Source organism: Bactrocera tryoni, chromosome 1 (assembly GCF_016617805.1).
Source record: "Bactrocera tryoni isolate S06 chromosome 1, CSIRO_BtryS06_freeze2, whole genome shotgun sequence".
NCBI classification, from domain to species: Eukaryota; Metazoa; Arthropoda; class Insecta; order Diptera; family Tephritidae; genus Bactrocera; species Bactrocera tryoni.
Genome location: NC_052499.1, coordinates 18,095,505 through 18,121,022, shown reverse-complemented (window position 1 = coordinate 18,121,022; position 25,518 = coordinate 18,095,505). Strand labels below are relative to the sequence as shown.

The 25,518-nt window shown below is 34.5% G+C and overlaps 1 protein-coding gene across 1 annotated transcript in view; it reads left to right on the top strand.

The window, feature by feature from the left end:
* LOC120775465 (neurofibromin) overlaps positions 1–10,779 on the top strand; it is a 37,091-nt gene extending 26,312 nt beyond the window's left edge. Inside the window, exon 28 of the mRNA XM_040105667.1 lies at positions 8,286–10,779. Within this exon, the coding sequence (XP_039961601.1) occupies positions 8,286–8,293 (8 nt within the window). The 3' untranslated portion in view covers positions 8,294–10,779. The remainder of the gene's footprint in view (positions 1–8,285) is intronic.
* Positions 10,780–25,518: the final 14,739 nt, after the last annotated feature.

Here is a 25,518-nt window from a genome sequence, read left to right as displayed (position 1 = left end):
TGCCGTTCATTTCGAAATTGAAACCGCAAATCTATCGGTTGATGAGTAAGTGAGAAAAAATTGCCAAGAACGCAGTAAAATATGTTAAAATGTGCATTTTAGAGACAAGTGTCGAAAACACGCTATCAAAATTCAATTTGAAGTACATTTTTAAGGCAGGTGCAGTTTTGAACGGGTTTTAAGTTTGCGATTCAAACCAAATTTCTGGAACAGGGGAGATCAATTAATGCAAACTATTCCCAAACCCAAATACGATTTAATCATCATATTTAAGGCCTAAACAAGCAATGGAAACTAATGCAGATACTGATATACTATGAGCAAAAAATAGTAAGACTTTGTTCATAATTTTAAAATCCTTAATTTATGCTACAAAATCTCTGTCGTTCCCCTTAATGTATTCCCTTTTGACCACAATATACTTGTGCCTACGTTTTTTTCCACTCCTCGCAACAGTTGTTAAAGTAAATTTCCGGAATAGCCTTCACTGCGCATAGCTATTCACGTTTAATGTCTTCAGTTGACTCAAAACGGTTTCCCCGGAGCGGTCGTTTGAGTTATCTGAATAGCCAGAAGTCACACGGAGCTAATTCAGGCAAATACGTGGGTTGCAGCACGATATTGCTTGAAAATTTTGCGCAAAACTCACGAAGAATCAATGCAGTCCGCATGCCGGCCCATAATTCAGACCTGTTTTTTCCAATATCTACGCGCAAACGACGCATAACTCTCGAAAGGAATTTGGAGTGCACCACACCTCAATAGTCGAAGAAAACTGTCAACATAACCTTGACTTTTGACCTGCTTTGACGTGGTTTTCGGCTTCGGCTCAGCTTTGCCACAATATTCGATTGATTGTCTGAATCCGGGTCGTAAACACAGATTTAAGACTCATCTCCAGTATTAGTACATTTCATGACATTCTGGTAGTCGGAAAGCATTGTTTCACAGCCCGCTATTTTTCGAAAAAATTTAGTGATTTTGAAACCAGTCGTGCTTTCATTTATCTTAGGCTCGAATGATCAAATGGTTTTCACTGATCAGTTCATTTATTTTATTGACGTGTTGATCAGCAGTTGATGTTGATGGCCGTCCTGGACGTGGTCCATGGTAAACGCGCTTTCGACCCTCTTTGAATACTTTTCACCTACAAGTATAAAAAACACTTACTTTTGTAGGAAATTAAATGCTCTATAAAATAGGTCTCTCACGATTTTTTCGTAAACCTCACCGTTTCCAAGATATTAAAAAGTTACATGGGTTTCCTCGGGTAAAAACAGCCTTTTTCAACAATTTTTTCTCACATAAAAATTAAATATTTTATTAGAATTTTTTTATATTGTTACAAACATACACGATTAACAAAGAAATTGTGACATTTTTGGAAAAATATATTTTAAACTCAGCCATTGCGACGCCGTTTCCGGTGATACTTCGAAAAAAAGATGCGCACGCGTTGGCAGCATAATTCCTTACAGGATCATCCAAAGTGAAAAAATACATGTTTTAGTTAAAACCTTAACTTAGAACTTAAACGATGGAAAAATACTGAAAATTTAATTTTTGGCAGACATTTTGAATTTTGAATGATTTCGGAAAATTTTTCTTTAAGTTGTAATCGAAAAAAAATCCTTCCTCCAAGCCTTTAAGAGTTGTATCTCAAAGACCTGTGTAAAATTTCATGAAGATCGGTTGAGTAGCTCTCGAGAAATCTGACCAACCGACTTCAAAAACACAGTTTCGAGAAAAGCGAGTTTAAGGGGCTATAAAAGTGTAACGTATGAAAAATTAAGCGACTTTCGCGAATTTTTTCAAGAGAAAGTACGCAATTGAATGTTTGGAACTTCTTTGAACGTAATAAGATATATTTTAAGCTATATTTTAAGATTTTTTTTTTACAAAAATTTTGAAAAATAACGGAGTTATGGGCTGTCTCCGGAGGTGTCAAAAAAAGTGCCCTAACTGCTGACCATATTCCAGCCGAATGAGCACCTAAAACAATAAGAATTCAAAAACCTTATTAAACTGAAGGATATTTCCTATACAATGATCTACGAGCTTTGAAAAATATCAAAAATTAACAAAATGGCGTAATTTGGAAAAAAAAATTTCGTTTTTTTTAGGTAAAAAAGAGCCGTTTTTTTATTTTAATTGACAATTTTCAACCAATCAAAAAGCTCGTAGCTCATTGTATAGTAAATGTAACCCAAAATACTCAGTTTTAATTTGAAGACGATCGGTAAATTTCACGTTGAGTTATGATGTCAGAAATTTTGAAAAATGTCGTTTCGAGAAAAACGCATTTAACATTCCACTCATATATATAGTCTGGAAACTCTACAGGACTGTTAAAAAGAACAACAAAAAATTAATATTTTTCAAAAGTTATATTTTTTTATTCAAAGCAGTTTCTTTGTGCTTCGACACAGCGTTTAGCCCGGTCAATTAGCATTTCAAATGAGTGTTTAAGGTCATTTTTCGGAATGCTCTTGAGAATATCGGTCGTCGCCTTTTGGATAGCTGAAATGTGCTGAAACCTGTGTCCTTTCATGGGCAAATGACGTTTTCCAAATAGGTAAAAATCACAGGGTGCCAGATCAGGTGAGTAGGGTGAGTGATTAATGATTAATATGGAGTTTTTTGTCAAAAAATCCGTGACAAGCGTCGACCGATGACACGGCGCATTATCGTGCAACAGGCGCCAGGACCCTGCCTCACGGTATTGTGGTTGAGCACGACGAATGCGTGACAAAAGACGCTTCATAACACCAAGGTAAAACACACCATTAATCGTTTGGCCAGGTGGGACGAACTCTCGGTGTACAATACCCTCGGAATCGTAAAAACAACTCAGTATTGTCTTTATTTTCGACTTCTGAAGACGACCGACTTCTGATCGTCACAGAGGTCCTCACGACCTTCTTGGAATCGCTTAAACCACTCATGCACATTACTACGGGATAGGCACTGATCACCATAATGTTTTTTCATCATTTTAAATGTTTCAGTAAACGTTTTCCCAAGTTTAAAACAAAATTTAATATTTACTCTTTGTATTTTACGACCGATGACCAAAAGCTGCTGTCACTTTTTGATCGATAACATCGATTGTAGTTATCCAATTATCTTAAAATTTTTACGAAATGTCAACAAGAGATCAAACTTTTTATTTCATATACCCACCAATAGGTGGCGCCACCAGAAACAGTTATATTTAAAAAGTTCTGTTTCTTTTGCGACAGACCTTGTATGATTATACCTGCGACCGGTCGCGCTTTAGAACACTGACATCCAAAAACTATTAAAGACACGACCTTGCCGATTTCACAGAATATTTTAGGATATATAAACTATCGAAAAAGCAAATATTTTTTTTTTTTCGAATTTTCACATTGGTATAGCCCCTTAAAGACGACGCACTTAGCCCAGCTAGCCTCGAGTGCATAAGTTCTCAAGGCTGTATCTCCGAAACTATTACTCGGGTAAATTTCAAAATTTAGAAAAAGAGTTTAGAGGTGTTGTAGAATATACGACAATAAAAAATTGTTTTTTTTTTTTTTTTTTTTGAAACCCGTAAACCCATGTAACCCCTTAACGATTGAAGTATGGTTATATTTAGGCAAATTTTCTTGAATTTATTAAGCAATTTTTAGCGGCAAATATAAAGCTTTAACATTATCGTTATTTGGTTAAAAAAGTTCTAAATTTCTTAGCATTTATATTAAGAATTTAGCATGTAGTTAAGTTGAAATTTTAAGTCCATATTGAGGCCAGTCGCGACTATACTACGTGCATAAAGACTTTTTCAAATATTTGCTTTCAAATTGAATTGATACACTGCAAGGCTCGCCAAAATATAAAATAGCTGATGCAAAAGTACAATAGAACTAAGACATTTTATAATTAGAAGCACACACGCACGCGTTCACCCAATCAACTAAAAAGAGAGAGAGAGAGTGAGGCTGTGATAGCGGGGGCGCTAAGTTTGGTAAGCGGCACCAAATATATAATGCAATTTATTCAAGTGTTTCTTCAGTACCTCTGTACTATAAAGGTTTCTTACTTTTTTCTTCTAAATATTTGTGCTTCTTTTGCCTTGCACTGCAACTATGACTCTACAAAAAGACTTATGTACATCTATACTCATACAATGCTTTATCTCTTTCTTTTAATATTCGGTAGCAATTCAAAAAACTCTTTTTGGTTTTGTTTTTATGCTAAGTGTGTCTATTGAGTTGTTGAGCTACTTTCTGCATGCAGTGTTGCATTTGTTGTAGTTTTTGTAAAATTATTTTATTTTTCTCAGCATCCACCTCTTTTTTAATCTATAAGGTTTTCTTTTTCGTAATTCTGCATGCGCCTGGAAATAAAAATATACCATATATATATGTAGACATAAGTATATAATAGTATTTTGTATGCTTTGCCAATAATTATCAAAAATGTGTTATATAAGATTGTCAAATATCTCCCTTCCGCTTTTTTGCTCTTTATTCAATGCTTTATAAAAAGTGTTACAGTGATCGGATCTAGTTCAATTATGCGCCGTTTCGTTCGATAATATGTTTCCAACTAGACGGCAACTTCATAATACCCCCCTCGTAGAAGCCCCCTCCTTATTTGCGAAGCACTTTTCACAAGCCTCGTTTGAGTTCAACTTTACACCAACAAGGGCGTTCGCCATGGACAGGTACAGGTTTTAATCACTTGGCGCTATGTCCGGGCTATATGGTGGATGCGATAAAACCTCCCATCCGAGCTCCCGTAGCTTCTGACGAGTCATCAACGAAGTGTGTGGTCTGGCGTTGTCCTGGTGGAACACTACACCTTTCCTCTTGGCCAATTCTGGTTGCTTCTGGTCGATCGCCTGCTTCAAGCGGTCCAGTTGTTGGCAGTAGATGATAGAATTAAGCGCCTGGCCATAGGGGAGCAACTCATAGTGGATGATTCCCTTACAATCCCACCAAACACACACCAAAACCTTCCTTTACGTCAATCTCGGCTTGGCCACTGTTTGGGACGATTCACCGGCCTTCGACCACGATCGTTTTCGCTTGATATTGTCGTATGTGATCCATTTTTCGTCGCCAGTCACCATCCGCTTCAAAAATGGGTCGAGTTCGTTCCGTTTCAGCAGCATATCGCAGTCGTTGATTCGGTATAGAAGGTTTTTTTGCTTCAAATCAAGCGACAGCCAAACATCAAGCTTTTTTGTGTATCCAGCCTTCTGCAGATGGTTTAAAATGCTTTGGTGACTAATTCCCATCTTCTGAGCGATCTCACGAGATGCCACATGCCGGTCTAACTCGATGTTTTTCATGATTTGATCGGTATTAGTCGTCACAAATCTTCCGCCGGCTGGCTTAACCATGGTGTCGTTTTCACCCACTCTGAATCGTCGAAACTATTCCTCCGCGATTCGAAGTGATAGAGTACGATCCCCCAAAACACCATTAATCTCACGGAGCGTCTCTCCAGCGGATTTGCATTTAACGGAGAAAAACTTAAAAAAAGCGCGAATTTCGGCGTTTCAAAGATGTTTAGTATTGCCAGATACGAGCTCTGTAGCGCTTTATACATAGCCGCGAAATTCAAAAGACAAAAAGCGGGAGATATTTGACAACCTAATATATATTGGGTCTAAAACCTATAAGGTTGCCTGTGTGTTCAGTATGGTTTGGCATTTCATCATGTCACCATTCCCTTTGGTAAAGCGCTTGGAGATTATCCAAAACTATTACGAAAATACAGGTTCATCGAAAAATTTTCTTCTCAGATAAGGTCCATTTCGTAAAAATTGTCGCTATTGGCTGGAGTCAAATCTTCGTGTGGTTCGGGAAGCGTAATTACATCACCAAAAATATACCGTTGGGTGCGGATTGTGGTATCAGACCGTATTTCTTTCGAAATGAGACAGGAAATGCCGTTACCATCAATATTGAAGCTTATAACACGATGCGGACTGACTTTTTTTTCCAAAATTTGATGAAATCAACGCGAACGATCTATACTTCCGACAAAATGGTGCGCCTTGTCATCTTTTACGTCTAAACATGTTCATATTGCATGCAAAGCTAAGCGACTCGTTAATTTCGAGCAAATGACCTAGTCAAATAGCCGTCAAAATGATCTGGTCGTTTTAGGTTTAGGCCAATTAAGCAGCAACACCTAAAGAGCTCGAAGACAATCTTCAGCGCACTATATCCGAAATTCTGCACCGTCTTTACTTTTCTTTTCTATTGCCCATCTGAAGCTATAACATTATCCATCTTTCTGTTGATTTGCGGTTTCCATGCCAAAAGAACTATGGCGGCCAAGCCATTCGGAGGATGACTCATCAAATCGATGTTTTGTGTGCTCAAAAATGAAGATTTTTCAGTCAATCTGTGGGAGCTCGCTATGTCGTGTTGAACGACATCTCCTGTCAGGATGTCATAGACGTGTTTCGAAGCATCGCTATCGTATTTTTTTAACATTTCACTCGACCACTCTTTTTGAGCGATTGAAAAATCTTGTAGGATCTAACGTGAACAAATTTTTTTACAGTCATTCAATATTGAATGTATGCTGGTCCGATTAATGTCTATAGTTGTCCCTATCTCATGTTAGGTCGCATGTCGCTCTTGCAATATCAATTTGCGCACAGCATCATAATTTTCCGGCACAACAACTGATTTTTGAGTCTTCCCGAAATTCGTCTTGGAGTGATCTACGATCTCGATTGAATTTATCATACCATCGATAAACACCGGTCCTTGATGGAGGTTTAATTAATTTCATTGTGCAAGTTTTAAAAAATAATCGCGCGAAAATATTCGCGATTTAATTAAATTTTTTGACCGTGATGAATATTTTAAGTTACTGTAAACAACACAAGTAGCGTCGCTTGTCAAAACGTTCTAAGGTTCCTTACTTTTATGAAGAAAAAACACAGAAACTTCAAATTTAATGGCGAATGTTTATTATCATTCGAAAGAGTTTTCTTTGGCCTTTATTTTTTGAAGATTATCGCTTTCAAATGTTGGTTGCGGATACGTCTCAGTAGGTCCATAAGTAGAGTCCAATTTTCGATGACTCGTTCGAGCATTTCGACTGGTAACTGGGGAATAACACGCATGATGTTTTGCTCCAAGACCTAAATCTAAGCGGGATTGTCGGCATAGACATTAGTCTTTACATATTCCTCCAGGAAAAAAGTCTAACGGTGTGAATTCGTACGATCTTGGTGGCCAAACGACCGATTCAAAACGTGAAATTATCTGCTCACTGAAGTGTTCTTTCCATAAATCCATTGATTGATACGATGTGTGGAAAGTGGCGCCGTCTTGTTGAAATCAAATATCGCCGAGATCACGAGCTTCAATTTCAGGCATCAAATAGCCGATTATCATGTTAACGGTCGCCATTGACGGTTCCGTTCTCACCGGCAATATTTTTGAAGAAACATGGACCGATATTTCCACCGGCCTATAAACCACATCAAACCGTTCTTTTTTTCTGTATGAAATTGCAGCTCTTCGTCCCAAATGCGGCAATTTTGCTTGTTTACATATCCATTGAGCCAGAAAAAGACCTCATCGCTTATCAAAATTTGGCTAAAAAACGTCGGATCTTGCAACTTTCCAAGATTTCATAGAGCGAACCGATGTCGCTTAAGTAGATCTAACGGTTTCAGTTCTTGCACAAGCTGAATTTTGTACATTTTCAATTTAAGATCTCGTCGTAGAATGCGCCAAGTCGTTCCATACGTCAGTCCGAGTTGCTGCGAACGGCGCCGAGTCTTCACGGTCTTCGTGTACACTCTCATCTACGCCAGATATATTTTCTTCACTATGTGCTGGACGTGATCTTTTCGGTCGAATATTATAATAATGAATGCTGGATGGCAAGATGGGTGATGGTGTTGCGAATAGTACGCTCAGTAGGCCGATTATATCGACCAGAAGTTGAGCGAAGCGCGCGAAACAATAGTGATTTCTATAGTATTTTCGTTTATAGTTTTTATAAAAATTAAGTCCACTATTTGTAATCCAATTTCATAAAATAATATTATATAAGGTGGCAACGGCTCAATTTACAAATTTGTTTTAAGTTATTCCTCTCAATAGTTTTTCATTTTCAATGTGTATGCTTTCAAGCGTTTGAAAAATGTTTCTCGTCTCCATATGTGTTTATATGTGTTGCTTGCCGTGTATATAAAATGCTATGTATTTTAAGCTTTAAGTCCAAAATTTAAGTTTTCTTCCTCTATATTAATCATTAACTCTTCTCGCTCCTCTTTTCAGCTGCATGAATAACAACCAGCCAACGCGGCCGACATCCGACATTATTCGCGCGAGTCTTTCGTTTTCTAAATTTCTTCAAAAAATGTTTTTAAAACCTGAAAAGTTTTACCACACACTAAAGGGAGGAACCTAAGCAGCCCAAACAAATGTAAAAAAAGGGGGCGTACAAAGTAAGTCCAGATATCTTAATTTTATGAACAAGTGAACGGAGGAAAAAAGAAGATGTAGAAGACATTAATGAAGAATTCTACAAAACTATGTACTGCAGGGATTGAGACAAGTATGAGTGTGCCAAGGACAAGGACACACAGTGACATTTACGTCAGATATATGTATATGTATGTGCGTCACTGTGTTAAAAGTTTGATTTCCGCTTAAATGTAAGGTTAGAGTAGAAGGATTTTGACCGGCAAACGAAAAAATTGAACAACTTAACCACCAGCATCGAATTTAGCTGTAATAAAACAACAAAAGTAAAAGCAAAAACAAATTAAAAGTAAAAGTAAGAAAAGTAAGAGTAAAAAACCAAAAACCAACAAAAATAATAATAATAATACAAGCATACATGCATAACACTCACCAGCAAATGTGAATGTGTGTGGCTGTGGGTGTGTGTGAGAAGAATAACTAACCAAAAATAATTAAAAAAAAGGAAGAAAATCATATTTTAATGTGTGCCTGTGTGTGTAGTAAGTGCGCTTGTATGTGTGCGTCGTCATGTGTCATGCTTTGAATGTATCAAACGCTATGTTTTTGTTTTTGTTATACATTTAACTTGTAAGCTTTTAAAGTTACTAATTGAAATTACTTAAGTGTAAAAACTCATCCATGTGGTCTTACTAATGCACACTAACCTAACACATATAAGCACAACTAGACGCCAACAATTTATCGCGTTTTATAGGAAATTAAATAGAAAAAAAGTAAACAAAAAATTAAAAAACAAAATCCAACTGGAAGTATTGTAAATCTGGAAGCATGTTTGTAACATTTATGGGTTTTGAGGTGACAGTTGAAGAACTAAGAGCCAAAGAGTGAGAAGTGGGACCCAAAATTTTAGAAATTTGCAGAGCACCGGGTCCAACTGAAAACTAAAAGTTCGAGAGAAATAGTCCACACAACCATCTGCTCTCCTTTACCAGATACTAGCAGTGTTTGGCAAGCCCACAAGTTAATATTGTCGAAAGATTTCCGGCTAAAAGTTCCGGTCCTCAGGCTGGTCGCGTTTTAAAGGGTGATCCATTTCAAGGTTTCCTACTTTTTATTACTATTATACGAAAGAATATTCTTTGGCATTTATTTTTTGAAAATTTTTGCTGCGACCGCCGCCTCGCGACTCTCCACGGGGTTCGTTTACACTCCTAGCTACGGCTATATTTTCTTCACTGCGTGCTGGACGTGGTCTCTTTGGTCGAATATTATCATACTGAAAAAACTACCCGTACTTGGATCACCTGTTAATAGCGATAGTCCACTGGACCGTGATTCAGCCCCAAAAAATGTTCAAGCAAAGAAAGCTATAATGCGTGCTTTTGTTGTACTCCGCTTTGACTTCATTCTCAAACTTTTAACCATCCTAATTTCATGCTGGCTGGTAGCTGTTCGCTAACCTTTGACCAACAGTGTTTCTCTATATTTGTTTTTTTAACTGTCGCACTGACTAACCATGTTGTTGTAGCGGCTATCTTCCACCCATTTTAGGAAAATAAATTCTCTGGACATGCCGGAGGGGTATCACACTGTTAAGCGTGGTTTTGTGGGCGTTTAGTGTGTTCAATATCCAGAACGAAGTTGCGAAAGCTTCACGCTAAATTTTCGAGCAAACTCTCGAGCCCACCGGCTGTAGGTAGTAATTTCTACAAAAACATTGTAGCAGCAACTTGGAACTTTGGAAAGGAAGAAGTTCAATATGTTACTGAACTGCATACTCCAGAACATCAGCATACTTCTGCTCTCCTCAGTCCAATCTTTATAACTACTAGTAAAATGATTCTGGTAGCATTCATAAGTTGTGAAAGCACTGCGTAGTTTTGTAAAAATAAATTAGGAATATAATAAAAAAAAGCAAAATCTATATCTATAGATTTATCGATAATAATCTGTCCACCAGTTCAGGCTTTGACCGCAGGTAGCTGCAACTTCCAGTTGAAAACTCATATTCATTAATATATCTGCATTAATTTTCTTTAGCTGCATGTGCTTACACTATGTAACAAATCTAAAAGAAATATTAGCACAATTTGCATTAAAAAAATTTTAACTCGCGTCACAAATTTTACTAAGTCCTTAAGTTCCTGCACCATATCTACTTACACATACTCGTATTACTTGTACCTATTTATAACGATTAGTACTAAAACTGAAAAGCTTCTCTAGCTAAAAACTATATTACTTATTATTATAATTCTTCTGCGATAATTTTTTTACGAATCGTGCAATATGATTGTATACGTTTTTATATATTTTATTTATTAAAATTTCTATATGTGACCTGGTCTACGAAAAGGAAGCTAACGTGCGAAAACTAGTTTTCTGGGAAAAGCTGTTAAAAATAATCGTCAGTTCTCGTTATCTCATTAATTGTTCTTCTTTTTTTTTGACACCTAAGCCCCTTTCCGTAGACCAGGTCACATATGCTTTATATTTTGTTGTGATTTCTATCAAAATTTACGGGGTTCTAATCTTGCATCACAAAAAAATGTTTTTTTCGAAACTTTTTCTAAGAAATATTGTTGAAAGTAATTGGAAAATAAAAAGGTTTAAGTCATTCACAACTAGATAGACTATACATACATACTTATATACTTATGGTATATGCTTTCGGAAAAATTTGAAGATAACTCTTCTTTACTGCCTGGCATTTGCATTACAAATTGGCAGTGTGGCATGGACACTCTAACCACCTTGGTAAGGTTCGAGGCCCATCTAAAACCTCTGCCGTACTTTGGGTCCGGCACCCGCTTGCAATGCAACTCGACATTCAACTGATAAAGTGTCAGTTCTTCTCGCATTCGGGTTTTAAATCAAAACCGCCATGATACTCCCCGAGGGGCAAACTTGGAGCAAACTCTAAAGGTTCCTGCTCTCCGTAGTACCAGAATTAAGTCTCCGGTCAGACCTCGTAGCCTAAACTACTACCGGTGGTGAGCTTCCATAATGCTCTGAACTGGTGACCAGGGATTGGATCCCATACGCACTTTACACGCACACCCCATTCACACAAGAAACTACCAAAGCCTTAATTTTCTGTTAAAAGCCTTCACCAAACGACCCTAATTGTTCGGCATTCCGACTAGTGGAGATCAGAACGCTAATATCTAAACGTCCATCAGTCCAGCTAATCCCCATACCACCCGGATCCCTAATGTCCTTACATGCACCCAATGCTCTATCCCCGCCCCACAATAACAACCTATCAGAGAAGTGCCTCTGATGCAAAAGTGCATTCTAAAGTCTGGGTTACCCTCGACAAACCCAATGTCCCGAATGTACTCATAAGTCACTCGACCGTTAGGACTATTGCCACCTACGGTCAGGTGTAGAAGCCTCCTGCTCCCTAGATATCTCTCTATCTCCACGTCATTATCGGTAATCCATACATTTCGCAGCAATGACACACTCAAGCACCTTCTTAATATGAATGCAACAGCACGCTGTATGGCAATCAGGTCAAAAAGGAGTACACCTAACAGAATCTGCATAGCACCGTTGAGACGGTGCGACATACAGGCAAGCGTCATACATTACAACGTTGTATTGAGAGGAGTTTTCGCGACCCACACAGCCCACAAACAAGCCCGATATATGGTGCGAACAGAACGACGTCTGAGATCTCAATCACTCTACAAAATACGTCGTATTTTGCATACCCTGCCTGCAGTCGCTCCTTCACATTCACCAAGTGTGGAGTCAAACACATTCTTTCACTCACGGTCAGCTCCAGGTATTTGACTTGCGTCACATACTTGATGGACTCCCGGACAATCGGTGAACGAACCGGCGATAATCTAAACCCCAATTATTTACAATCTTTAAAAGTTGTCCTCCCGCCCGCTCTAACCTAGACCGCAAGCAACCTTCGACCTAGAAGGGGGGGTCGTCAGCACACGCACAATACTTACAGAGTAAAGTAACTCAGCCAAGCCAAAGAGTAATTTTCGGACAGCCAAGTTCCTCCAGTCATTGCACCACTAGATCCCAGCTTAGATAGTCAAACGCCAAGTTGAATTCAACAAATATGCCAAGAACATAATTCCGGACATGAAACAATGCATCCTCTTTACTGCGTCCTTTCCAGAACCCATACTGCCTAGTTTTTCCACCTGAACTTTCTCCAGCACTTTCCAAGAAGTGGAAGTAGACTGATGCTCCTGGAATGCTCTCTTCCATCCGGACAACATGACCTAGCCAGCATAGCCACTGTCTTTTAATTCGTTGAACTATGTCAATGTCGTCGTATATCTCGTACAACTCTTCATTCCATCGACTGCGGTATTCGCCATTGCCAATGCGAATAGGGACCATAAATCTTCTGCAGAACTTTTCTCTCGAAAACTCGTAACGCCGACTCATCAGATGTTGTCATTGTCCATGCCTCTGCAGCAAATAACCTCAAAAGGAGTATTTCATCTGAGGCTGCTTTGATCCTTTCATTGGGGTTGTTTTTTGCGAGGTGAGTCCCACACACAGCGCACAACCCTGGGGAGGAACGATTCGCCTTCGCACTTTAGCTCGCCTTCAAACAAATGTTTTTCGGCTAACCAGAGAATACTTAGTCTAAAACCGGAAGTCGTGAGCTGCTTGAGCCATATGTAAAAGAATCGTTTCTGGCCACTTCCAAGTGAATGGCGATCAGAGAACTTTCCTCACTTGCGTGAAGTTCTTCAGAAGAAGTCCTTCCTTACTTGTTTGAATTAAAGAAAGGATGGGAGTGTGTGATGCTAGATTCAGCAGCCCCGAAAAACCAAAGTTTATAGACTATGTTATTGATGCATTTCATATATATTATTATTATTTATTACTATTTTATTATTATTATTTTTTATTTATTATTATTATTTTTTATTTATTATTATTATTATTTTTTACTCGACACTCATTGCGGCCTGGATTTAAAATTTTAGTCAAACTAATTTAGTATTTAACAGCTATTTATTTGAACAAAATTATTTATGCATTTATTTTGAATTAATATTTATATACAAATATACATAATATTTTTGATTGTTTTTGTAAATTTATTGCATGTCTTCCTCTGTGTTTGTTGTATATAAATTATTGTAATATTAAGAAAATATAAGTTGAATTTATTGAAATTTTTAAAATGTTAACGCTGTACTTAAAACAAAAAATATATTTGAAAATAATTAAAAAACAGCGTTTTTTAACAACTTACGTAAGTGAAAATACTACGCAAAATCTAACTAGGCAATCGTTTGCTTTTACTTACATAGCTTTTTTGTTGTTTTTTTTTTGGTTTTTTTTATAACAGCATATAGGCAAAATGACAAAGTTAGAGAAGTGTAGCACTAAGCGTAAAATGGAATTAAAGAAATTCACAAAAACTCTTTAAGTGAAAACACCAAAACACCAAATTCAATTGTAATAATTACAAGCGACTAAATTATATGAAATTATTATTGTGAAATATTAATTAAAACAAAAACAATGAAACATTTTGTCCACTTTTACATAAAATTAGCATAAGTCAAAAATGAAAACTTGTAAAAAATCTTAGCATAAATTGTTGAAAAATTATTGAGAGCATTATATAGTTTATAAATGTATGTATGTATTATTGAAAATATTAAATTTAAATGTATATGTGTGTAAAAGTTTTATTTAGTAGCTACGTACAATTAAAAAAGTTAAACTAAAAAATTACAAAATGAAACTGAAAAAATTAAAACTAAAAAATTACAAAATAAAACTGAAAAAATTACAATTAAAAAAATTTTTAAAATAAAACTGAAAAACTTAAATACCAAAACTAAAAAAAAATTACAAAATAAAACAAAGCAAGCAAAATATAAAACGAACCATTTCTGTAAATGAAACCACAATGTTAAGCTAACAGCTCACAAGAAAATCCAAAATCAAAACCAAGCAAAATGAAAGCAGGAATTTCAGTAATTTATAAAAAAAATGTTTATATATAAAAAAGCAAGAATAAATACAAAACTCAATAACAATTTGCATCAAAAATTATTATTTGGGTGTGCGCAAAAATACTGTTATAAAAATAATCTGTTGTTTTGTTTTTATTTTGTATATGTGTGTAATATGCATATTCTAAATGAAAAGTGGGTTATTTTTGAAATTTAAATTTATATATGTGTCGTTTTTTGTTTTTGCTATGACATAATATTTTTTATGACTGAATTTTTTACTATTTTTTATTTTATTTTATTTTTTTATTAATTACTTTAATAATCTATCGAATCATTGCAAATAATGCATTAAAAAATAATTTAATTAAGACTTTAATTTAATATTTTTTGTGATCCCAACTACCGGACCGAAAAATAAAAAAGTAGAAATAATTATAATCTTGTATTTTTTGTTTTCTTTCTTAATTTTTTTAAATTTTTGTATTATATATTTAATAGTTTTTTCCAGGATTGCAAATAATACATTAAAAATAATTGAATTAACTTTTTTTTCGTAATACAAAAAAAAATTGTTATAATTTTGTATTTGTTGATTTTTTTTGGTTTACTATTTAATGTAAATGTTTTATTACTATAATTTTCAACTACTTTTTATTTTTCGTTTTTTTATTTTTTAAATTATTTTATTAATTAATGCATTAAAAAAATAATTTAATTAGCATTTTAATTAAATATTTTTTGTAATACCAACGACCGTCCTGAAAAATAATAATAATTTTGTTTTTGTTTTTATTTCTGCTATTACATGTTGCAAATAATGCATTAAAAGACAATTTAATTAACATTTTTATAATTTTTTTTTTTGTAATCTCAACTACCGGATTTTCAACTATTTTTTATTTTAGTTTTTTTTTAATTTTTTTATTAATTAATTTAATAGTCTATTCCATATATGCATAATGCATCCATCAAAAAATAATTGAATTAACATTTGAATTAAATTTTTTTGTAATCCGAACAACGAAAAATTAAAAAATTTGTATTTGCGTCGTTTTCTGTTTTTTTTTTGTCATTACATGAAATTGTTTTACTACGGTGATTTTCTACTATTTTTTGTTTTTTGTTTTTTTTTATTTTTGCTTTTTATTTTTTTTATTAATTAATTTAACAATCTATTCCAGGGTTGTGAATTGTGCATTAAATAAGAATTTGAGTCATTACAAATTTAACATTTGGATTTTTTATTGTAATTTTTAAAAATTAATATTTTAATCGTTTCTGTTTTTTGTCATTAAATTGTTTCTAGATGATTTTCATACTATTTTTGGTTTTAGTTTTTACTTTTTTACTTTTTTTTATTTTTTATTTGTTTATTTTTTTAATTTATTTTTTATTTTGCTGTTTTTATTAATTAATTTAACAATCTATTCAAGCGTTGTGAATTGTGCATTAAAAAATTTGATCATATTTAGTGTATAATTAACATTTGAATTAAATTTTTTTGTAATCCGAACAACGAAAAATTAAAAAAATTGTATTTTTGTCGTTTTCTGTTTTTTTTTGTCATTACATGAAATTGTTTTACTACGGTGATTTTATACTATTTTTTTGGTTTTTTTGTTTTTTACTTTTTTTTACTTTTTTATTTTTATTTGTTTTTTATTTTTTTTATTTTTTTTTATTTTTGCTTTTTATTTTTTACATTAATTAATTTAACAATCTATTCAAGCGTTGTGAATTGTGCATTAAAAAAGAATTTAATTAATATTTTAATTATAAATTAACATTTGAATTAAATTTTTTTGTAATCCCAATTACCAGAGTGAAAAAAGCAAAATTTTAGTCCAAGGCATATAATTAAGAATTAATAAAAAAAACTATTTGTTTTAAAATTAGCATTTTTTCGCGTTTGTGTGCTTTATTCAAATCAAACAAAAACATTTTAAACTTTTAATACGAAACATTATTTCCTAGCTTATTTATAACTTTTTCATTTATTTTCTATGTTCCTTTATTTATTCTAATGTTTTTATACTTTTTATTTTAGTTTTATATATTTTTTTATTTTTATAATTTTTTTTATTTTATTTTCATTATATTTTTTTGTTACCGGTTTTCTGATTTGAATGAACAAATGTATTCGAATTTTAATGAAAAATATAAATTATTATTTTTTATTTTATGTGGAAACTATGGAAATTGGCAGTATCTTCTATTCTCTTCTCATTGTTGTTGCTATTTCTTGACATCACTTTTTTATTATTAATTTGAATACATTTTTATTACATCAGTTTTTTTTCTAGTTTTACTAAATATTTTTGTGAATGTTTTACTGTTTTGTTTTAATTTTATATATTATATGTACATTTTTGTGTATAATTTGTGTAGCAGAAAACGTTTTTTTATTTATAATTTTTTTTATGATCATCATTTTTTTATATTTGTAATTATGTTTATGATCATACAAATTTTTTATGAATGTTCTTTTCTCTTAAATTTGGTTATGTAAGTTTTTGTTACTTTTTTAAATATTTTTTTCCAAAAAATTACTCAAAGTTTTTATATGCATACCTCAAGATCAAATTTGACTCGGACACTCAATATCTGAGATCAAACATGAAAAGATGGTACCAATCAGGAAAAAAGAGTACCGACTCTGTTTGCACGCGCTATTGATATAGCTCAGTTCCGATCAAATTCGATTTTGAGTTCATATATAGTATAGTACATATTGATTTCTTATTTGCATACTATTACTTATTTATTTTATGTTTTGTCAACAAATGTATCTGTTCGTTTTTTTTTTTTTTGAGAATTATTCCTTCTTTCGTGTAATTTTATTATTTAATTGCACGAATGACGGTCATTTTTATCGCCCCTGCTAAAAAAATATGTTATACAATTTTATATTTTTCTTTTTAAAAATTTGTGTTGCTGTAGCATGTTTCTAAAACAAACATTATTAATATTTTTATATGTTTATTTTTTGCAACTAATTATTTTTCTCTACTATGAATCCGTTATATATTTTACTTTACAACTCTTAAAAAATATATTTATATGGTCCCTTATGCATTTAATTTATATAATTTTTCTTAATTTTTTACTTTGCCATTCATTTTTTTTTGTTTTTTGTTCTGGCATCCTTTTTTTCGTTTTAAAAATTCTTCACACTTCACTAAAATTTTTTTATCATTGCCATCCTTTTTTAATCTATTGTTTAAAACTATTAGTTTTCTAACGTATTTTTTTAGTTTTAATTTTACTCTATTTGTTTGATTTTTGTTGTTTTCTCTATAGTTATTTGCAAAAAATTATTTTATAATAATATATCGCAATTAATTTTACTTTTGGTTTTTTATTGTATTCTGTATTAAAAAAATTATGATTATTATTATTTAACACATAAATATTTTTCAAAATATAAAAAAATAATTGTTTTCTAAAAAAATTGTATCACAAAAGTATTTTTCAAAATATGAAAAATATAGTTTTTTATTAAATAATATTTAATTTTACTTTTGGTTTTTTAAATATTTTTTGTTAAAAAAAATATAATTATGATTATTTAATACAACAATATTTTTCAAAATATAAAGTAAATATATTTTCCAAAAAAAATTTTTAATCACAGAATTATTTTTCAAGCCATAAAAAATATACATATATGTACATATGTATGTATTTTCTAAAAAAGAAGAAAAATTTTTCAAAATATAAAAATATATTTTTTTCTAAAAAAAGTTATCACAGAAGTATTTTTCAAAATAAAAACAAAAGTATTTTATGAAAAAAAAATAGAAAATCTTAATTGCTAAATTTTATAATTAATTTTATTAACTTGTCTAGTATTTTTACTTATCCCCCACAGTTTTTTTTTTATTTTCTAATTTCAAAATTTTGTAGGCTTTCCTTTATAGTTGCATTTCTTAACCTCAAAAATCACCAAAATAAACGCACATCCTCGCGCATTCAGTTTACCAATTGATTGTTTTTAATTCAAAAGCAAAAACAAACTGTACTACTGAGGCAACAACATTAGAACAAGCATTCAACGAACTACTTATAACAACAACTTTATTCTAAAAACATGCAGAAATGGAAAATGAAAGAAAAATCATGTGCACACATACAAACCAACGTACATTGGGTTATTAAAAACTCAAAAGTGAGGTTAAGTCAGAGTGATATGCAACAATGCATCACACTAAGTTCCTCTTTGAGCACTTTTGAAGGTGAAAAATAAATTTTTATCATTTTTAATACGAACGTTCAAATTATAAACCCAATTTATGTTTGTTGTTATACATATATGGGTGTGTGTGTGTTAATGAAAATAGTACCAATAATTTGCAATAATAACTTGAAAGGAATGTAAATTGCAACAAAAATGTGTTGAAACACAAAGGCGAATGCTGCCGGATTACAGCGAAAGTGTTGCGGCATACAAATATGCTACAATAGTCGGTATGTCTGTATGCAGTAATTTGTATTTACAACTGCCTAACTAATTGCTTACATAATGTACATACCGCAAATCGTCTGCACCCACAATTTTGGCGGACATACCTGTATTCATATATTTTATTGCATTTATACATAAGTAGTTTGGTAGCAGCAAATTGTACGTATGTATGTGCTCGATTGTGTGTTTGTATATGTGCAACTAAATTATGTGCTTTTGATGGCAGGATTCGATGTGATGTATGTATGTACCTACATGTTCGTCTAGCAAGAACGAACAAATGAAAAAGGATTTGCTTAACAAACAAAAAAACACACACTTAGCTTGATTATATGAGCAAATAAAGAGAGCCAAAGAAATGCAAAAAAAGAAAGTAAAAATTTATGTGCGCAATTGTAACGGATATTGTACAGCAAGGCTATAAAGTTAAAGTAGAGAAAATTGCAGACAAACTACCATAATTATGTTGGAAATAAACTCAAGTTTTAAAACAGCAGTGTACCTCAAGTATAATGAAAAAAAAAATAGAATTTGTTTTAATTGAAAGCTAACGCTTTACAAATTAGCTGGAAGTAAGTATAGATTTGTGGCATAACAATTATTCGATATGATACTAATAACACCACACAACAAATGTGAAGGAAAATTTTGAGACTGATGTGCTGTGGTGTCCTATTTACGAATTTGAGTTCAAAATTTTCCATCGCGAGCAGCTACAGGTATATTTAGTATCATTCGGTTTAAGCTAGAAACAGCCTCTAACATCACAATCCCAAAATGACTGTAACTAGCGTGATAGATTTCAGTCGATGCTACGTAACAAGAATTGTTTAACGAAGATCTCAAACAGTTAAGCTCGGTGAGTACTCGTTGGAGCCAAAACATGTGTGTTTTTTTAAGCCGAACAAAGTAGAAAAAAGGAAACGAGTCAATACTGGAAATTTGTTTTTGTCCCATATCCCTTTTAAGGAAAAGTTTTCATGTTCTTCGGTTGACATTTCGGTTGCACTGAAGCTATAATACCGTTCAGAAACACAAAATTTGCCTTATAGGTACTTTAATCAGTCAGTTTATATGATAGCCAAAATTGATGAAAATATCGTCGCATATGAAAGAACTTGATGTTGATCGTTCAGTTTGCATGGCAGCTATATGCTATACCGGTCCGATCTTAACAATTTGTCTAGTGATATAACGTTATATTGGACAATAATCTGTGCCAAATTTCGGGAACCCAGCGCACAACCCTGTGGAGGGAATGTTTCGCCTTCTCACTTTAGCTCTCCTTTATACAGATGTTCTTAGGATAAGTACTTGGTATAGGACCGAAAGTCGTGAGCTGCTTGAGCCATATGTAAAAGAATTGTTTCTGGCCACTCCCAAGTGAATGGCGCGTAGAGATCTTTCCTCACTTGCGTGAACTTCTACACATGACTCCATCCTACGCTGGCTAGGTCATGTCGTCCGAATGGACGAAAACACTCCAACCAGAAACTATTCGACGCAGTGCCCGCCTGGGAAACAGAAGAAGAGGAAGGTGGGGAAGTATCTGGCTTCGCTTGGAATCTCCAATTGGCGCCACTTTGCGAAAAGAAGAAACGACTGGCGCGCTGTTGTTAACTCGGCTTTAATCGGCGGCAACCAGTTCAATGGTTTTTGCTATCAATTTATATTGGTGTTATCCAGCCTCCTAAAGTAAGGAGTGAAAAAATAATGTTTGAACAAATATCGCGTAATTAGAGCTCTAAAAAAACTAAAAAAAAAAATTAAAGAGCGATCATAAATAATTTTATTTAAAAAAATAAACTTGGCTTTCAATTAAAAAAGTCTAAATCCTACTAGATTGACGAATGTTTTGTATAAATATTCTGTATGTATGGCATCGATGTCAACCCTTAGACTAAAGTAATCCACCCTATTATTTGTCTGTAATAGTGGGCATTCCAAAGTATTACTAAGTAAGTTCTCGTTTCTACTCAATACCATAGAATTTCGTAATCCTATAGAACTACTGAACTTCGGTCCCCAATATTACCTTCCCTCTTAGAGAAAAGCGGAAAAGGTGCGAGGTGGACAGGGACGAAAGGATAAGCTTCTATAAGGATGGCCAAACTACATAGTCAAGTTTACAATGTCTATTCAGCAAAATTAGATACCAAAACTGCCTTTCGTCTGTCAGGCGGAGATCACAGCAATTGAAGAAAGCCTTCTTGGTACGACGTGTACTCACAAGAAGGAATATATTTGTAAAATACTCGTTATATACAGATAGTAAAGCGGCTTTGAAAACGCTAAAGTCTCTTAAGGCTTCGTCAAAGATAGTGAAAGAACGTCTTAATGCATAAATGGATTTAATAACTTATTTCACAGCACACCTGCAAGGGGTTCCAGGACACGTTGATTTTCCTGGTAACTGTGAAGCAGATGAACTAGCCGGAACAGGAACCACCGTACAATTAAATTACGGAAAATAGCGAATTTACATTTCTCTGGCTACTTGTACATATTTAATCGATAAACATCTTATAAATGTAGCAAAGTCAAGGTGAAGTCAAAGCCTTGATTTGCTCAACAAGCAGGTAAAAGTGGCATGAATGTAACATGGATCGCACATACTGACTATTTAAAACAAAAGAAATTACATTAGAACTCTAGCTGGAATGCTAAAAGATCACTCTCTAATCGGCAGACATGCCAGCAGACTAGGAACACCACATAGTGAGTATTGTAGGAGCTAGAAGAAGAGCAGATATATGTATGGTAATGCAAAGCTATGTTTAGGAAAATAATCTCTACTATCGGTCGAGAATTTTGGTACACCTCAAGGAGTAGGTCTGATTTTGTTTCATCCGAATGAATTCAAATTCTCTATTGACAAAGTTCGCGATCTGTTGGATTTGGCGAATCAAGCCGCTTACTTTGCTATACTATAAAGATCAAAAAAGCACCGAACTGAAATCAACTAGCGTCTAATATTATTCTAATTATCTGATGACAATTATTAGCAATGGGGTAGACTTAGAAGATGTTAAATTTTAAGATCTTTCATGACTTTAGTGATAGTGGCGATATAAAGCACCTGTGAATAGTAGTAGAGCAAAAAAGGAGTAGGTGTTCTTCCATATACTTGTATAACAGATCAAGTAGAAAAGTCTCCCGCCCGACACAAAGACACTTAGACATACTAAAATTAAATCCATAAGAATTTTAAGTTAGCTCTAACCTTAAAAAGGTACTTGTGGGATCATTCGTTTGTGAATTATATCCTTTTGACTGAAGCAACTTTTGTTATTGTGAAAAAAATGGTTAAGAAGGTGTTTCGCGTATTGATAAAATATTGTCTTTTGAAGAGAAATAATACACTTGAACCAGAAACTTGGCTTGATGACGACTTTTCGGATACTGTCCCAAGAAAATCAACGATCAAGGATTAGTAGCAAAGTTGAGACGTGGTGAAATGAACACCGAAGTCCGTTGAAAGCAGTGGACGCCCATAAGAGGTTATTACCGACGAAAAGAAAAAGTCCATAAAATAATTTTGGATGACTGTAAAGTGAAGTTGTTCGAAATAGCTGGCACTCTAAAAATATCAACTGGACGTGTACATCATATTATCCACGGATGGTTGGGTATTACAAAGCTCTATGCAAAGTGGGTGCCGCGCGTGCTTACTTTTGACCAAAAACAAAGAAGAGTGCATGATTCGGAGCAGTGTCGAGAGATGTTTAAGCGTATTATATTCGAATTTTTGCAGCGGCATGAAACGATGAATGAAACAGGACTCCTTAATTTCACTGCAAAGTCCAATCGACAGTCACCCAAGTAGACAGCACATGATGAACCCGCTTCAAAATAAGGAAAATAGCAACAGTCGGCTGGCAAGGTTATGGCGTCTATATTTTGGATGCGCGTGGAATAATTTTCAATGACTACCTTGAAAAAGGAAGGACCATCAATAGCGACTATTACATAATGTTATTGAACCGTTCGAAGGACGAAATCGCCGAAAATCGACCGCTTTTGAAACAAAAGAATGTGCTGTTTCATCAAGACAATGCACCGTGCCATGAAAATGGTGGCAAAAATCCATGAATTGGGCTTTGAATTGCTTTCGCATTCACCGTATTCTCCAGATCTGGCCCTCAGCGACTCTTTCCTGTTCTTGCATTCCAAAAGAATGCTCGCTGGGAAGAAATTTTTCTCTATTTTGAAGTAAAGCATAAATCGTCAAACTACAAAAAGGGATCTGGAGGTTCGCTGTAGACACTGTATCACCTTTGAAGAAAACTATGTTGAATTAAGAAAAAACGAATTTTGCAAGTATGTATGTATATCAAGACAAAAATATATTTTTTAGCGTTTCAAAGAATTTCATTCATTGCTTTATGGGAAAATATGTCATTACAAGAAAAAATTAAATCAAAATAACCATATGTCCGAAATCACCGCTCGTAGTACAGCTTAATTTTATAAAATGTAATTAATACTAGAGCAAACTTGCAACCCCATTCATGTTGCAACTTATGAATGAAGTGTCCGAAGCTTTTCGGCATTTAGTTACGCACACACAAAGCGCCATCAACGGTCAATCTGGAACAAAGTGAATGGTCAGCGAACGAGCGCATCAAAACAAAAATCAATCAACCAACAGACGTGTAAACAACAAAAGGTAAGGTGCAACAGCTGTCGATCACCATCGCCAAAAAAAATGTAAGAACACACTACAAAAAAATCACAGGGCGCTGAAATATCGATGAGAACCTGTGCGCGCACGCAAGGGCACTTCGAGAACCTGCCACAACCACCACCACCAGCAACAGCGCCAGCACTCACATTCTGTGCAAACAATCTCATAGTGAATAAGAAAGAATCTGCATGTCGGCCCAGATTAAGCCGCCGCTCCACGCTTGTATGTGTGTTGTACTTGTAAGCGCGCGCGTTTGCCGAGTGGCAGGTGACTTCTGTGTAGGGGGCAATCGAGCGATCAGAGTGCGATCAGTGCGCACGGTGGGAAAGCAGGGAGAAAAGTTTCTCACGATCCTGACACACATAGCTGAAACTCCCCTAACCAAAACCGAACCGAACCAAATGACAGCAGTGCACAATGTGCACACACATATCGATCGCACAAGCAGACATACGATCAACTATGCATGGTGGATATACATATGTATGTATATATGCGCCGAAATATGCACGCATTTCTTCCGTTGTTCATTTATTAACACTCGTGAGCAGAAATGCGACATTGCAAACAATTTTCACTTTTGTCCTCATTAGGTACTGAGCGATAGAGTCTAGTCCAAAACCACCAGATTATATCGTCTATGTAAACCACGGACGATTTTGAAATAGGGTCTGCATTCATGCTCTGTCAAATATCTCCCGTTAAATCGGTCATACAAAATATTTTAAGATTACTATAGAATAAATAACATGCTTTTCAATAATAGCACTACAAAAGTTTTTTTTTTAATAAAACGCTTGCAGAAGTCCAATTCTTGACGGTTTTCAAGCATAAATCGGCCGATACTGCTACGATTTCACGTTCGATATTCCTACGAAGTTCATCAATCATCGCTGGCTTGTTGGCATAGACGCTAAACATGATGTAGCCCCACAGGAAATAGTCTAACGGCGTCAAATCGCACACCGAAGCGGCCAATTGACTGAGCCATTTTGTGAGATAAGACGTTCACCAAACTTGGTTTTCAATAAATCGATTGTGACATTCGCTGTGTGGCTTAAGGCGCCGTCCTGTTAGTACGGGCCAAAAATATTCGGTTACCATTGAGCCTTAGCGATTCCCATTCACAGTAACGTGCCGGTTGTCCAAGTCCATATCATCCAATACGGGCCAAACATATTCGGTTACCATTGAGCCTTAGCGATTCCCATTCACAGTAACGTGTCGGGCTTTATCATCAGTACGGCCTAATGACGTCACCGGCCCATAAACCGCACCACACCATAAGTTTTTCGGTATACAATGGTGACTCATGGAGTACGTGTGCATTGCTACCTGGCCAATAACGCATATTTTGCTTCTTGACGAAGCCATTTAGCCAGAAATGAATCCCATCGCTGAAGTTGATTTTCGATGAAAACCAGATCTTGGAAATGTTGCTGCTCAGCCCAATTCACGAACATGCGATGATTCTCGTGGTCAAACGGCTTCAGTTGTAGCGTCCATTTGATCTTGTAAAGAGGTAGGCTAAGACCTTTTCGAGAAATTCGCCACAACGAAGTCACAGAGATGCGCAACGCTTGAGAACGACGTGTGAGAGACTCATTTGGGTCTTCCTCAATTGATGCGCTAGCGGCAGTTAAATTGTCGACACTACGGGCACTTCTTTGTTTCACAGACACGGGAACATTTTGTATTGTGCAAATGGATTCAAATTTTTCCACTAGACGCTCAATTGCTGAACTGAGAGGACGATAATGATGACCATACTTTGGACGTAGCGCTCTTAAAGTTGAGGCCACGGACTTCGAATTTCGGTAGTAAATTTTAATGAATTCGACTCGTTGTTGGATCGTATATCTTGCTATTTGATCTTAATGAAATGGCAAGTTTTACTGAGGAGAAATGTCAAAAAAGCGGTAAAAAAGCTGGCATCGTTTGCTGTACTTATCGGTATACTTTTGCAGCGTC